Raw genomic sequence first — 16,187 nt, forward strand, 5'->3', positions numbered from 1 at the left:
AGCTGCCTTTCCAGAAAGCCTAAGAATGATTTAAAATCAAAGTTTTTACCAAAAGGACAGCACGACAAACTACATGGACAAAAACCCAATGACAAATCATTGCAACAAATCTGGAAGTGAAAAAAAAAAACCAAGATTATTCCTCAGAAAGCAACAGCAAAGTGAGGTGACCTTGTCTCTGAAGGGAACAGCTCCCAAGAAAGTCCTTTAGAGTTCCCTAATGTATCTTCCCAGAAGCCAAATCTGTCATTCCTGTTCTTCAGTTTATCATTTCACCCCAATTCTCTGAATTTCTGTAATTTTTCCCACGTCTCTTTCAGTCATTGCCAGCAATGATGATGGATGATGCCAGCATGGGATTTCCGGCCAGCCCCCCCTTATCTTGGTAAATCCTACAATTGGAAGAGTCCCCTCTTTTCAGTAAAGGGAAAAGGAAAGCTGTTCATTAAATTACAACCAAAAAAATCAGGGAATTATATAGGGTAAAACACACAGGACCTGTCACATCCAGTCCCAAACTATCAGCATTTATAAAGAGCTTTCTGAAGAGAAAAGTAAAATTTCTTGGACTTGACTAAACCCTTGGAAAAATCACGGAAGTTCATTGTAGAAACACCTTCTCCACCACCTGCCATGGGTGCCAAAACCAATCAAACCCTTTTTTGTGTAATTCACCACCAACCCTCAGGTGCTGTGGTGTCTCTGAGGTGGACTCAGGTGAGCTGTGACAATTGGTGGCCCCTTGCCTTGTCTCTGAGCCAGCAGTGGTGGCCAAGCACCTCTGGCCACATCAGGCCACCTGCAATCCCTGCTGGTCCCTTCATCGTCCTGAGCTTCCCAAAGCTAAAGAACCCAACTCTCATTTCCTGGCAGTGCCTGTCAGAATTCCTACAGCAAAGGGAGAAGCTTTGGCTTCAGCTGCCAAGCAGATGTGAGGCACAACACTGGGAACAGACCGACCGTGGCAGCAGGAACGTGACTCTGTGAAAACAGATCAAACCCAGATTAGTGGGGAAGGACACCAGAGAGAGCAGAACCCTCTGCCCATCCTCACAGGCTGCCCAAACAGCTCTTTCTGACCTTTTTAAATTGGTATTTTAAACTATCTCTGCCAATAACTAATAACTCTGGTGGCTTTCTCTTCTCCCTCAGTGTGGGAGTATGGACACAAGTTCTGGAATAAAGGAAAAGGAGAGGGATGATGTTTGGTTTGGTTCTGTACTTTGGGTGGTCTCTTTCAACGCTGTTTCCTCTTTCACTCCATTTGTTTTCAGAAGTTTTCATGCTCACTGAGCGTGGAAAGGAGTTTTTCATGAGGGAATAGATGGATTTAATTATACAAATGGTTTCTGCAAGTCTTTTCTAGAGAGAATTCCCACCAAAGCCAATGGGAGCTGGTGAGCAGAAAGTCCCACACCCATGGAGGCAGGTTTCAATGAAAACCATGGTAAAAATGAGGCAGCTAATAAGGAGAATGGAAATACAAATGGAAACTTGTGCTGAGAACTTGCTGAATAGAGGAAAATGTATTCAAACACTTATGTAAAAATGTTCTCTGGTAATGAAGCTAAGGTCTATTGCAAAACATGCAAAGCCAACAGAAAGAACTCGCACTGTGATACTGATACTGGGCTCAGTGCTGCAACAACCACATCTCAAAGACTCAGCAGGCCAAACCCATCTCAGTTTCATTCATCTTTAATTTTACTTATTTCTGTGACTCAGAATGGCTCTCACCACACTCATAAACCTTCCAGTAACCCTCCAGTGAGCCCGTGCTGTGACAAGGACAGGGACTAAGGGGCACAGGAGCTGATGAAGCACAGAAACAGAACAAAGCTGGGGACTGTTTCCTCTTCCCTGGGTGAATTGCATCACTGCAGCCCCTGGTATGTGCAAAACACCCAGCAGACTCTGCCCAGAGCTGGCTTTCAGGAATTTAACCACCCAGTTTGCATCCAAGGGCACCGTGCCCCAGCTCCTGCCTGGAAACAGCAACAACTGGTAAAGTTTCCAGTGCAAAATAAAAATAAGCAGCACATTGGGTAAGCAGCCACTCTGGAAGCCATCAGCTCCACAGCTAATTCCTAACAGATTCCCAGTGAGGCTGGATCAGAGGCACATGTGGTAGAGCTGTGTCATTTTCTGCTTTTCCTGCAAAACCTACAAAAACCAACCCAATGCGATTTCCGATAATTTGGGGGTAATCTAAATAAAAGCTCAGTGTTTCACACATGTGCACAAAAAAAGGTTATTTCCCTGTAGTTAAGACTTTATGGGGAGGTTCATAAGCACAGCTCAAACAGAATGCCAGGATGGTTTGGGTTGGGAGGGACCTCAAAGCCCACCCTGCCTTGGCAGGGACAGCTCCCACTGTCCCAGGAGCTCCCAGCCTGGCCTTGGGCACTGCCAGGGATCCAGGGGCAGCCCCAGCTTGAGGCTCAAACCCATCTGCCTCCAAGGAGGGTTTGGATCCTCCACCCTCCTCTCCCCTCCAGCCCTTTGGGTCCTCTCAGCCATCAGGGACCAGGCTGGAACACGCTGGCAGCTCAGAGCTGGAAGATGGTCAAGGAATTGGAATAGAGAGCACAGAGATCCCTGGCCAAGGCAGACTGGAACCCAGCCCCTCTTGCTGGATTTCCCTTGTATTCTGGGAAATAGGAGCTTGTAGCAATTATTTAAAACTTACTTAATAACTACCCCTTGTATGGGCCCTGAACTGGGCCAATGAGCTGTGTCAAAGGGGGAAAGAAATCTTTCATTTTTCTCAGAACACTAATTCCAGGCAAATTCAGATGTACACTTAACACAGATAGTTTCCAGTACATTTCTTTAAAGAGCATAGCAGACAAACTCTGAGAAATATGAAATACATCCACAAAAAATGACTGTGTCAGAGCAGGAGAACATTGCTTCATCACGTGTTTGTAAGAAGACCAAAGAAGTGAAGCAACACCCCAAGTCCCTGCACAGAACAGAACTATTTGTATTTATAATAGTTCATCTACTGTGTTCTCTAAGATAATTTTTTTTTTTTTTGTCTACACAAGAAAGTCCTTCTTTTAATTTGTGACTCACAAAAGTCTGGAAGGAGCCCAGGGATGGACTCCAGATTTAGATCCTTTCTGGAGACCTCACCAGTGCCATCAGGAAGTGTCCAAATCACTCAAAGCTGCCAGGAACAGGGAGGATGTGCCAGGAGAGGAGTGGCTGGGGCTTATCTCACCCAGCATATGTTGCTGACCACTGCCAGGCTGGGCTTTCTGGCCCTCTGTTTCATTCTTTCACCTTCACACAGAAAACCAGCAGAGAAAAAGCAGGAAAAAGGACCAAATTCTAAATAGTTTTGAGTGGCACAAATCAAGGGCAGCCTCGGTGCCCTCAACAGGATAAACCAACAACTGCAACCATGTAAACAAGACAATCTCCAGGACCTAAAAAATCCTTAAATAGGGAAAAAATGTTATTTTGGCAAAGCCTTCTCCCCTCCCACTCCCCCAGTGACACGTTACAAGCACGCCTGCACTCAGAAGGATTGGATTTGCTCATCCATGGCCAGAGTTCACACTCCAGCATCAAAGGGGATGAATTTTCTGCCTGTATTCCTGGCTGTCTGAAGCCAAGCTAATTGGGATATGTCAAAAGTCCTACAGACCTGCTTCTCCTTCACATTAAAATTGGTTTGCAATACTGTCCTTACTTACTGGCTGGGAAACTGAACAGGAAAAAAAAAAAAAAATGGAGATTCTGACCTTAATTTTCCATGGGGATGATTTTTTGCCCTCAGTGCTTAGGCCAAGCAGACAAAACAAAATACAATAAAGACACATCCTTTAATACAGAATTATGGTTTGGATTGGAAGGAACATTAAATCCCACCCAGTGCCACCCCTGCCATGGCAGGGACACCTCCCACTGTCCCAGGGGTTCCCAGCCCCAGTGTCCAGCCTGGCCTTGGGCACTGCCAGGGATCCAGGGGCAGCCCCAGCTGCTCTGGGCACCTGTGCCAGGCCCTGCCCACCCTGCCAGGAACAATTCCTGCCCAATCTCCCATCCAGCCCTGCCCTCTGGCACTGGGAGCCATTCCCTGGCTCCTGTCCCTCCATCCCTTGTCCCCAGTCCCTCTCCAGCTCTCCTGGAGCCCCTTCAGGCCCTGCCAGGGCTCTGAGCTCTCCTTGGATCCTTCTCCTCTCCCAGCCTGGCTCCACAGGAGAACCTGGATTCCTGCTTTTCCTCGAGAAGCAAAGTGTGGTCCTTCTCTCAGTCCCACTCTGCAGCAGCCTGATCCCAGCCCCTCGTGGCAGGGAACTGGGATTGGTTTCCATCTATTCCTGGGCCTCCTTTTGCACTCAGGCTGCTGAAAAGCTCTAATGAGCCTCATCACCCTCTGCTCCAACAGCAGCCCCACATTCCCCAGCTCCCACCCTCCCAAGCCTTCCCACCACAGTTGGAATCCATAAAAAAATACATTTCAACAGCAGTTGTAGCATGAATAGGGGCTGTTTGAACTGCAGCCTACCTAATAGTGCAGGAAACTATTCCCCCTTTGCATTTCAAAGCTCTTCAAAGTGGTCTTTCAAATGCTATTAAAGTCACTTCAGGAGATGAAAACACCTCCCTTCCATGAGGAGGGCTAAATATTCCCCTCTCCCTTCCATGAGGAGGGTTAAATATTCCCCTTTCCCTTCCATGAGGAGGGCTAACATTCCCCTCCCCAGCTCCTCCAGCTGCCTGCAGTTTTCCATCATCTCTCATCAGCCTCATCATAGCAGCAGACCACCAAGTTTGTATTTGGAGCTGAAGTAGCCTATGGAGCAGGAGCAGCAAAAGACCGAAAATTTGGATTTTGGGAGCATCACCAGCAATTTCAACCCATCCAGAGCAAGGCCAGAGCTGTCATGAGCTACAGAAAAACCACAAGGACTTTGGGGAAGAAAAATGATTCTTTATCTGTGATGAAGTAAAGGATTTAGGTGGTAATAAAATGAAAGCAGAAATCTTTTAGGAGCCTGTGCTACTGCAGTGCTGCTGCTCCCAGCACTAAGAACAGCGACATTATCACCATTACTGATTTTTGATTTGGGGGCTCTGACTGATTAGACAATTAGCAGCCCTTCCCCTGTGCTGAGCATTTGGCAAGACCTGTCAGCTCCCTCCAGCTGGGTGATGCTCCATGAGGCTGAAAAGTGGCTTGAACCCAGCAACCCAACTGACCCCACAAATCCCCTACAAAGGGAATCTTCAGAAAGTCACAGTGAGCACCAGGGCAAAAAAACAACAGCAGAAACAACTGCTGGGCTCCTGCTCTTGCTAGTGCCTGTTGTGATGTGAAATAACCATGGCTTTACAATGCTGTGAGAAATATGCAACAGAAGAATCCTCAAAATATTGGCTGCAGAAAGGAAAATCCTTTAAAAATATGGGAATCACAAATCCTGGTAGTTTTTATTATTTCTGGAGTGTCAAATTACTTCAAGGAGGGGCTTTGGAGTAGTTTGTGGGAGGGAAAAAAAACAAAAGAAGGCAAAACCCTAAACTTCCCCCAAAGCATGGACACTCAGGATGTGGCTGATTTCCAGACCCTGACTTTGGACAGGACAAATCCACTCCCTGGAATTGATTTCCAGTAAGATGTTGTTTGTTCCCAGTCATTTATTTTAATACAATGGCAAACTCATTTCATATTTAATGTTTGTTTCATGAAAAAAAAATCCTGTTTGGTATTTCAAAGAGAACCATTTTTATCAGCAGTGCATTAACTGGGTTTATTACCCTGATGCAGCAACATGTTCCCTAGAGCTAGACCCCCTCAAATCCTCCTGGATTTGTGTTTTACTGATCCATTCAGGAGGGGTAGAATCCAAATGCCTGAGCCAGCAGCTTTCCTGCCTCCAAACCTCCTTCTGGATACCCACATCAAACGTTTTACTGCTTCTTAATAACTCATTTATTAGCAAGTGACTGCTACATTTTTATTAATCAATTTTAAAATGCCTCACATAAAACATCAACCAGCTTAGATGGTATTTTTACTCATCATTAAGAGTTTGCAGGGTCCTAATATTCTGTATGAATTCCATACATGAAGTTTTAGCTGTGTTTCCTCCATAAAATCTCTGTTGTTTTATATTTCACTGTGTATTTTCAACCTGGGATAGTGGAAGGTGTCCCTGTCAATGGCAGAGGGTGGGAATGGATGAGCTTTAAAGGTTCCTCCCAGCCCAAACCATTCCAGGATTCTGTGATAATTAATTGTGATGGGCTGTTGCTACATGTCAGTTTAGGGAAAAAATTCAGGTTTTGAGAATATCCAAGATGCCATGCAGGCCCCCCAAAAACACAACACATCAAACAACCTTTTGAAAAATAGAATAAAATAGAGATTGTAAAAAATCTCTCTTTTAAGACAAGAACAAGGCAATTCTGCATGGAGTTAAAGGAGGGAAAAGCTGAAATGAAAGTGTTTGTTTGCCACGTTCATGAAGGAACCCTCAACTCCTGTTTGCAGCAACCCCTGAGTAAACAGAGGGGAAAAGGGAACTCAGCTAAGGGCAGTTTTTCTATCAGCATAAACACAACAATCCAACTGTTTGGTGTTATAATGCTAACCCAAATATTTCAGAGTGTGAAAGATCATCTGATGAGATTTTATGTCCACTGCTCCTTATTATTTCTACAAAGACAGGAGATGTCTTTGCTGGAGCTTTTTCACAGTATTGCTGTAAAAAGAAACCAATTCAATATTAATATATAAGATATTACTGTGCCCATGCTCAGCACCAGGGGTTGGTAACTCAGGGATGGGATCTCACATCTGGTGTTTGCACAGGTCCTGAAGGAGCAGTGAGGTCCCCCCACGGTGATCTCCTGCTCTCAGTGTGTCCCCACCCTGAGCACGAGGCAGCTGGGGACTGCTGTGCCAGCCTGGGGACTCCAAACCCTGCCTGGAACAGCACAACCTCAAACGTGTCCCCAGGGTCTTAAAACACCTCTGAGCCAGAGCTGTGAATGCAAGAGAACAGAGAGCCAAGAGACAGCAACATAAATAATCCTTCTGCAGTGAGTTTGTGTCTGCACACAGCTCCCAGGGAATCATTTCAAGTGCTGTCACTGCTCTCACCCTTCTCAAGAGCATTCTCTGCTTCCTGAGACACAATCAAGGGAGGATCATTAGAGTCTCCTGTTTAATGACTCACAGAAAAGGGCCTGGACTGCCCTTCAGTCCTGTTCTGAGAGCCAGAAATCCTTCCTGGTCCTGCACTTAAAATGAGACCAATTCTTTGAATTTTACCCTCAGAGCCTGATGTTCTACTTAAGAAGGACAATTAACAGCAGGATTGTATTCCACTGTGTTCATTATTTTCCTCTTTTTCTCAACTTTCCCTCCCAGCAGAGTTCCACACCCCTTGGGATGACATTCCCTCCTCCTGACTGACACCTGACTTTTATTCAGGCCTGTTGAGTCTTTTCACAGTAACAACCACAACTTTGGTGCTTTCAAAAACATTTTTCTTCCTCGCATTTTTGCTAGAAAAGGTAAAAACTTCTCTTACCCAGAGTTTCCTTCTGCAGCTCACGGCACCGACTCTGGAGCTCGCTCCCCTGCTGGAGGGAGGTTTGGAGCTGCTGAGTTTTCAGCTCAACTGTGTCAGCCACCTCAGTGAGGTGTTTCACCTTCTCCTGGAGACACTCGTTCTCTCTCTGGGACTTTGCCAGTCTTTGGTTCAATTTGGGTATTTCTGAGGAGGCAAAACAAATCCATGTAGATTGTTGTAATTTTATGTTAATCACTAGCAAGATCAACGTTTTTAAATGGCATTCACAGGCCAACAAAAATAAGTGGGGATAAATTGTTTTGATGTAGAAAGCGTGATTTGAGGATGGGTGGGATGTTCCTGGTGTGAAGTGGGAAATGTTGCATGAGGGGTACAGAGCCTGTGGAAGAAAGGCTCCATTCCTGCTTCCACACAGATCCTCTGTGTATCTGGAGTACTACAAGAAATAGAACAAGGAATACTTCAGACAAGAAGCCTTGAAATGCAAGGATCCCTCTGAGGTTGAAATGCCTGCAGGAACACGTGCTGCCATTCCCTTCAGCCCACAGCAGGCAGGGAATGAGCCCAGGAAGGGAGGAACCCCCTGGAGTCACAAACCTTCCTGTGTCATATTGACACTGACACTCCAGTTCACTGTTCTTCCAGGAGTGAGGATTAGGGAGGGATGTTCTGGGCACACATCTCCAGCAGCCAGGAGCCTTTTGAGGCCCTCAGTTCCCTGCTGGCTTCTGTCTCAGTGGCTTTGTGCCTCCAAGGCAGCTCTTCCTGCCCCAGGAGCCCTTCCCAGTGGGAACAAAGCAATCATTGAGGAATTCACTGCTCGTGCCCCAGGAAGCACAGCTCACCGGGCAGCTGCTGTGACAAACAGCTCCAGGGTTCCTGAGCTGCTCCAGGTTTCACTGGAGCTGTGCATCTGCACTGGAGCTCACAGGGACAGAGAGAGAAGCACATTCCCCAGCCTGCCCTCAAAGCCCTGATCAAACCAACCCCCAGAGGTTAATTTGGTCAACAGTGGGATCTTTGGGTTGTCCTGTGCATGGCCAGGAGCTGGACTTGATCCCTGTGGATCCCCCCCAACCCAGGATATTCTGTGATTTTGTGATTCAATGAAACAACAGCTCATCCACTCATTCACACTGGAAAACTACTAGGAAAGGAGTATGTGTGAATATTATATCTGAAGGACTTTAAAGCTGTAAAAGTGGGCACAGGGCCAGCTGGGAAGCTCTGGCTGTTGTAATTCTGTAATTCACCACCCTGCAGGAGCCTTTTTTCTCTTGCCCAAAATGGCTGCAGGATGCTTTACCTGTCAGAGCTTCTTTGCTCACAGCTTTTATTTGCCGGAAAATTTCTTCCTTCATGGCAGCAAAGTTCTCCAGGTTGGTGGAGATGACCTCTTTAATACTGTCTAATTCACCTCTAATGAAAGGGAACAGAGAGACAGCCTTGTTCAGAGTGGAGCAATGGTGTTCCAAAGTAGTTCTGCAAGAAAGAAAATATACCAGATGTGTAATAAATTCTTTTCTAAATAAAACTTGGGAATTAGACTAAGCTTGACAACTCTGTTCCCATTATCTGATAATTTATACTGCATTGAGTTACAATAATTTAGTGTATGAAATGAGCTGTGTATTGAATATATGTATAGTAAGTTTCCCCATCTAAATATTTAGAGTTTTTATGCATGAACAAAGAAAACTGGACAGGAAAATGTATAATCTTTTTTTTTGACTGAGAAATCAGAGTAATCATGTTGAGATGGCCAGATTTATGGTGAATCTTTATAAACTATTTTTATGTAAAAAATAGAGTACTTCCAACACTGGCATTTCTTTTTGGGTTCTCACCTGAGCACCTGTGACTGCTTAGAGGCAGTTTCCTTCTCCTCCTGGAAATACTGCAAATCAGCTTTCATAGTTTTCATCTCCTCCTGCTTGCTTTTAAGTTCCACTGTCAGGGTTTTTATCCTGTAGATGTAAATAAAGTAATCAAAATTGTTTGCCCAATTATTAGATTATTATGTGTTATTAATAATATAAACAATTATATAAATATATATTTTATAAATATTTATTATTATTACTAGAAATATATTAATTATTGTTATTAGAAATACCCAATAATCAACTCCAACTTTGCTTTTAGCTTTCCTAGGGCAGGAGCCAGCTCTGTGCTGGCCTCAGGCACAGCAAACACCTCCAGAACCATCCCCTTCAAGGTGTTCTTCACCTCTAACATTTACCTTGGGAACTTTTCTTCACAGCACCAGTTTGTTTTTCAGGCACAGCTGTCCCAGTGTAAATAAACACAGTTTAAACATTGCTCTTTCAACAATTCAGCACTTGCTCCCATAATTGTCAGGAAATGAATGGAACTGCACAGGAATAAAAGGGCTGAATGCAATTCCCTTCCTGTGGTACATGTGAGGAACAATCCCACACAGAACATCAGCCCCAGCTGTTTTCTGTAGATAACCATCCTAAAACAGCCTTCCAGCCCCAAAAATACAACTCTAGTGACAAGCAACTGTTAAAAACCAGCCCCTGTTTAAGCTTTCAACACTTACTGTTCACACAGAGAAAATGATCTATTTGTCTGCTGGTGACTCACTGCCACAAGGAAATAAATAATATTTGAATAGACAAGAATTTTACAAAACCAAAGGCTGGCAGAAGCACTACATCAGCCTTGGCTTCAATTTGAAACAGCAGAGGAGAATGATTTATACTGAAAATATATAAAAATTAAACCAAACTGGGACAGTGCATTAGTTACTGTTAACACATCAATCAGCACCAAAATGCACATTTATAAAAACATTAGTCCTGGTTAAGAAACCTGGGTCTGCAGAGCTCTGACAAAATCTGAACTGAACATCTGGGGGTTAAAAAGCAAGTTTTTGGGGTTCAATTGTGGTCCCTGGAATTAAAAAAAAAATAAAATTAAATCTAGAAATAGAAGGCATTCCTGGCATTACCTTTCTAGGAACTTTTACCCATTGCTACCTGCAAATTTCCACGAGCTGGAGAGCAGGAGGGGAAAGATAAAATCTGTTTGATTGTGGTTGGGAGCAGAACTGTTGTCACCCATAAGGAAATGTCCATTCCCTAAACAGCTACAGGAATTCAATCTGTATTTGTAGATGAGGGGAAAAAAGCAGGGATTTATTACTGACCAATAACAAATCCAAACTCTGGGAGCCAGGGAGAGCCAGATGTTCATTTTCCATTGCTGTTCTAGAATGGGAAGCATTTGGAGATCTTTTGGATTAAGCAGAAACTGGTAAATAAAGAGAGACAGGTTTTCTTTCTCTTTCTTCTCCAGAGCTGACACTAAAGGGATGTTTCCAGCATATCCTGGTCTGTCACTCATAAAAGAACCGGTGGAAAAGGCAAGACAGTTGCACTCCACTCCACCATCAGAAGGAAGCAAAATAAACATGTTATTTTGGGGCTTTTTAGCACAAAAGGAAGAGTCTGGTGGATCATTAAAAGCTGGCATTTGGAGAATGGTGGGAACACACTGATCTCATCCCACTCCCAGCCCATCCTCACATCCAGGATCACAGGAGGAATCCTGCCCAGAGTGGGAGGTGAGGCAGGACATGTTCACTCCTCGTGCTGACAGGAGAAGAATAGCATGGGGAAAAGGAGTTGCAAACACCTTCACTGTCCCTCCTTGTCCCAAAGCAATGAGGAGCAATTCCCGTGTTCCAGGGGATTGAAGGGGTTTCACAGCACAGAAATAATCCCTGCACTCCATGGCATGGGACTCTCAGGGGATGGAGCAGCACTGGCACTGCCAGCAAGGACAGGATGCACAGAGGAGCCTGGAACACTCTGTTCCAAAAAAGCTCCACCCCAGGATTTTCATTGCCATGAAACTTTGGGAGCTGCCCACTTTCATTTCACAGCCAGGAGCTGCTCATTTTCAGTTCAGAAAGTGGTGAAGTCACCACCCCTGGAAGTGTTCAAGATCTGTGTGGATGTGGCATTTGAGGACATCTTTAGCATTTACATCTATTTTACATTTCCTACACTGGATGTGGCAAGAATTTTGCTAATTAAATTAATCATAATTCAATTAATTATCAAGATTGAAGTGATTTAAACACAGAAGAAGGTTGAATAGCTGAGAGGGATCAGTGCAGCTTGTTCCCCTTCTCCTGCCAGGATCCCAAAGGAAAGGTAACTAAGGACAGGTGAACTCCCAGGTGGCTTTCAAGGTTAACCACAGGTACAAACAGAAATACCTGATCCTAGAGGGAATAAAAAACTGAAACAGTCTGCAACTGATAAGAGAGATTCAATCCCTTCGTCTAGCAGAGATAAAAGTAAGGAAAAGGCATTTTTGGCTTCAGGGAGCAGTGATTTGTCAGCCTGGCCAGACCCAGGATGGTGAAGAGTTTATACCACGGCACAAGGCAGTCAGAGAGGCCCAGGATAGCAAGGAGAAGATAAGGAATATTCAGCCGAGTTATTCAACAAGGCACAATGGTTGATTTATGGCTGGAATGGAAACCTACTGCAAGTATTCCAATTGATTTCAGCAGCTTTTATATCAAGTGGAGCCTTAGGGGGGGAAAGTGCAGAGATAAAAAGTTTTATTAACTGTTCCAGCTTTACTACAAAAAAGTCAGCTCAATGAAAATTTAAAGTTTAGCTCTGGCAAATGATCCTCAACAAGAAGAATGTGCTGTCAGTGCATTTGCTCACACACTGGATTCTGCCACCAGAGCTGCCCCCCAGGGTTGTTAAAGGGACAAGGAGCAAACAAGCTTTGAAAATAGATATTAAACCACAGAAAATATTAAATATTGGGAAGGAGGGGGTGGAAGATGTTAAATTTAAATGAAAAAGATACTGAAAGAAACATTATGAGTAATTTACAAGATAAATGCATTTTATTCACTTTTGCAGAAACTCGTGCTCTAAAATGAATCTTTTATTAGTAATATTAGCAAGCAAAAGCCTAGCTAAATCCATTAATCAAGTTACATTTTTAACACTATTTGAGTGATTCTCAAAAAAAATCAGGTTTCCAAAGCATTTCAGTCCAAGCTCAAGAGCACCTTCAGCTCTAGATCCCCTGGTGTGAGGCAGTCACACAAGGAACACCCCTCCTGGGGATCCCAAAAATCAAACTGAGCTGAAAATTAAAATTAGAACCTCATCCTTACAAAAAAACTTCTATCCATTTGAGTTAGATGAGCAAAAAATTACCCAGGAGTTTCTGGTGGCGTCAATCCATCAGTAGCAGACTTGAGCAAACTGCATTTTTATAAATAATCTTTTATTAATTAACTATACACATCAATTATTTATAGCCCTACTGTAATCAATTAATGGAATATAACAATAGATTCCAAGCTATGTGCATGGAAAAGGATAGAACACACTTGAAGGTCCTAATTGTGCCCTGAAAATCCAAATGTGGCTTTGAGATCTCTCGTTAATTACTGGAGTTCTTGAAGTACAAAACTCCCCCTTTAACTGGAGCCTTCCTGTATCTGTAAGGATTTGAAACCTCCTGTTTGTGAAGCAAAATGCCCCTGGCAGGTCCCAAACTGTTCCTCATTGCTCTAGGAGTCTGTACCAGCCCTGCAGAGAGGGAATCCTGAGATTCCCAGGGAAGAACACTGGGAATTCTTTACCAGGGTACTGTGAGACAGCCCAAATTTCAGCCCTGTGGGACTCCCAGTCCTGTGGAATTTTATTTGGAATATTAGAGATTTATTACAAGATGATAAGATGAAATTTTCATCATTTCCCTTTGGGAGTGTGTGCAGGGGAAATCCTCCCTCTGAGTGCCTTGTGGCCTTTCCTTCACCTTCCATGTATTGACTGCTTCTAAACTGCTCAGGAAATCTGAAGCATACTATGAAAGATGATTTAAATCAAGTATTACAGGGTATATGGGCCATCTGAGAAAAGAAAGACAAATGTTATTTGTATTTTAAGCTGCTTGGGGCTGAAATTCCCTACCACACACAGGAGAGGATGGCCAGAGGAGATGATGTGCTCTGACCTTTCTGTTTTGGATTCGCTCTCAGCCCGACAGCGCTCAAGGTCGTGGTGAAGAGCCTGCAATTCTGCCTGAAGCCTCTGCTCCCGTTCTAGACTTCCTTTATAAACTTTAATCTCCTTCTCCATTGCTTTGACTTTGTCTTCCATCACCTTGAACTCGTGGAGTGTCAGGTAGCTGACTCCGCAGTATTTGCACACTGTCTGCTCCCGGGGCATCTACAAAGATAGAAAATGCTTCAGATTGTCTGTAAGAAACAGGTTCAACTCAAAAAACCCTCAGTGACACTAAGAAATAATAATAAATCCGAGCTATTCAAATAATTTACTGCTCTGGAACATTTAAAATCAGATGATGTTATTGCTCTAACAAATAAAGACAAAAATCCTCATTAGCAAAATGAACCCCAGCTAGAGCAACACTTTCCCTTCCTGGCAACTTCCCAAGATACATCAACTCTGGCAATTTGGTATGTGGGAACTCCCACTGAAATGCTAAAGTACTTCTGAGTTAGGTTGGATGTATTCATTGAAGATGAAATGCTGTGTTTTATAAAGCTATTTCATTAATGAATCTGGGATCACTTGTGCCTGAGAAATGTTATTTCTGTGGCTTTCCAAGAACTGTATCCAAGTGAAGGAAACAAGATGAGGGAGAGTGAACAAAGCATTGGAATTCACAATCTTCACCAAAATAATTCATGGCTGATGCTGATGTGGTGTCCATGGCACTGGGTGGAATCTGTAACCCCTTTGGCAGGTATGAAGGACTCAGGACTGGTTACAAAACACAGAGCATGGAACACACATCCAATGAAAGGCCATCGATTACTTTGGGAAACAGAGCTGGTTATTAACCTTGAAGCAGGGAACATGCAAGCACTTGCTTAAATGGTTCAAGTCCAATTAAGATACTTTGTTTTACAAAAGAAAAAGAAAATGTTTTGAGACATTGGGATAAACAGAAAGAAACCCTACCCAGAGGAAAGAAAAGAGTTTTCAAAAATTATAAATTAAAGACTCATACAACAATCTTTAGCGGCTTAAATATCCTTGATATAAAGGATGTTTCAGGATGCCCTGGACAAGCTTTATTTCCCCAGTTCTCAATGCTGCCTCAGTTTAAAAACCCCCCTGGTTACAGCTGCTGTGAAGGAGCTGAAAATGCAAGTTTATTTTTCCTGGCAGCTGCAGTCTGTGCTTGGAAACCTGAAACTGTTCTTCAGGATAAGTACCCTGAAGTTCCGAAGCACTGGAATGACTGCAGTGAAAAAGGACAAAATGAGCTGTGCAGGGAGCACAGGAGGGGGGTTATCAGAGAGGACACAGCGCTCTGTGCAGCACAGCCACTGCTGCTGCTCACACAAACAGCTGAGAACTTTCACTGCTTCTCCCATCAAAACAAGATAGAAACACCAGGGGCCTGAGCTGGAAAGGGCTTGTGCAAGTACCAAAACTTCTTCGTTTTCAAAGTCAGTTTTGTTACTGAATTTCAAAATAAATGAAGTCATAGAACAATAAATACTCTCTGTCTGGCCTCAGTTGGAAGTGGGTCCTGCTGTCCTTCCCATCCATTCCTCAGGTGAAATGAAAATCTGGGAGGATTTCTGATCGGGTTGGATTTTTACAGTATTTGCTACAGAGTGAAAGAATCCCAGAACAGGAAATTCTGTGTAAATCAGGACCTTGCTCTGCACATTAATAATTACCCTGCAAGCACTGCAATAAGTGTACAGATTGAACAGCTTCCAAATATCCACCTTAATATATGGAGCAGTTCCCTGACACCAGGAATGGATTTGGCACACCTTGAGGGATGCCAAATTGTGTATTCATAACACCAAACACACTTAATTTAAACCCAGCACATCTGTCCAGTGTACCTGGAAAATTAACAGATGAAAGTGAATAAGGAAGGAAAGCACTGATCTGATTTCCCATCCTAAATCCAAGGTTCCTCTCTCATGGAACCACAGAAGGGTTTGGGAAGGACCCTAAAGCCCCTCCAGTGCCACCCCTGCCATGGCAGGGACACTTCCACCGTCCCAGGCTGCTCCAAGCCCTGTCCAGCCTGGCCTTGGGCACTGCCAGGGATCCAGGGGCAGCCCCAGCTGCTCTGGGCACCTGTGCCAGGCCCTGCCCACCCTCCCAGGGAACAATTCCTGCCCAATGTCCCATCTGACTCAGGAATTCCAATATCCCATCTATCCCTGCCCCCTGGCAGCCTTAAAAATAAATGGTCTTGCCAGGAGAAAAGCTTCACTAGACTTCTTTGGTTGTCTCTTAGACACCAAAGTTGACCAACCATTACACAAAATCTGTAGGAAACAAACTGTCATCAGTTCTTATGCTCACAAATTACCTTTTCTGGAACACTGAGATTGCTGAGTAACCACTAAGGATGTGTACTAAATACAAGTTTATGGTTTCAGATTCCATATTCCGCTGTTTCCATTTGATAAAAACGATGCTGTCATCTTAAATTCAAAGCAGGAAAAAAAAAAAACAGGGGAAAAACAGTTTGGAAGGAATAGAAAAGGAAACTATCAGAGCTCTGAGTAGAAAGGAGACTTGCATGTCCTGAGTGAAGCAGTGAACAGAAAAAATC

The 16,187-nt window shown here is 43.9% G+C and overlaps 1 protein-coding gene across 5 annotated transcripts in view; it reads right to left on the bottom strand.

Moving 5' to 3' along the window:
• The window catches only part of LEKR1 (leucine, glutamate and lysine rich 1), a 34,210-nt gene that overhangs the window by 11,823 nt on the left and 6,200 nt on the right, over positions 1–16,187 (bottom strand). For 3 of the 5 annotated variants that reach the window (XM_086845025.1, XM_086845026.1, XM_086845027.1), the window contains exons 2-5: positions 13,584–13,798; positions 9,404–9,523; positions 8,863–9,038; positions 7,554–7,739 (exon numbers count right to left, since the gene is read on the bottom strand). In XM_086845025.1, coding sequence (XP_086701151.1) covers positions 7,554–7,739; positions 8,863–9,038; positions 9,404–9,523; positions 13,584–13,798 — 697 coding nt within the window. The remainder of the gene's footprint in view (positions 1–7,553; positions 7,740–8,862; positions 9,039–9,403; positions 9,524–13,583; positions 13,799–16,187) is intronic. The other 2 variants (XM_086845029.1, XM_086845028.1) reach the window with 1 other exon arrangement.

Source organism: Cyanistes caeruleus, chromosome 10 (assembly GCF_971803275.1).
Source record: "Cyanistes caeruleus chromosome 10, bCyaCae1.hap1.1, whole genome shotgun sequence".
Classification (NCBI taxonomy): domain Eukaryota; kingdom Metazoa; phylum Chordata; class Aves; order Passeriformes; family Paridae; genus Cyanistes; species Cyanistes caeruleus.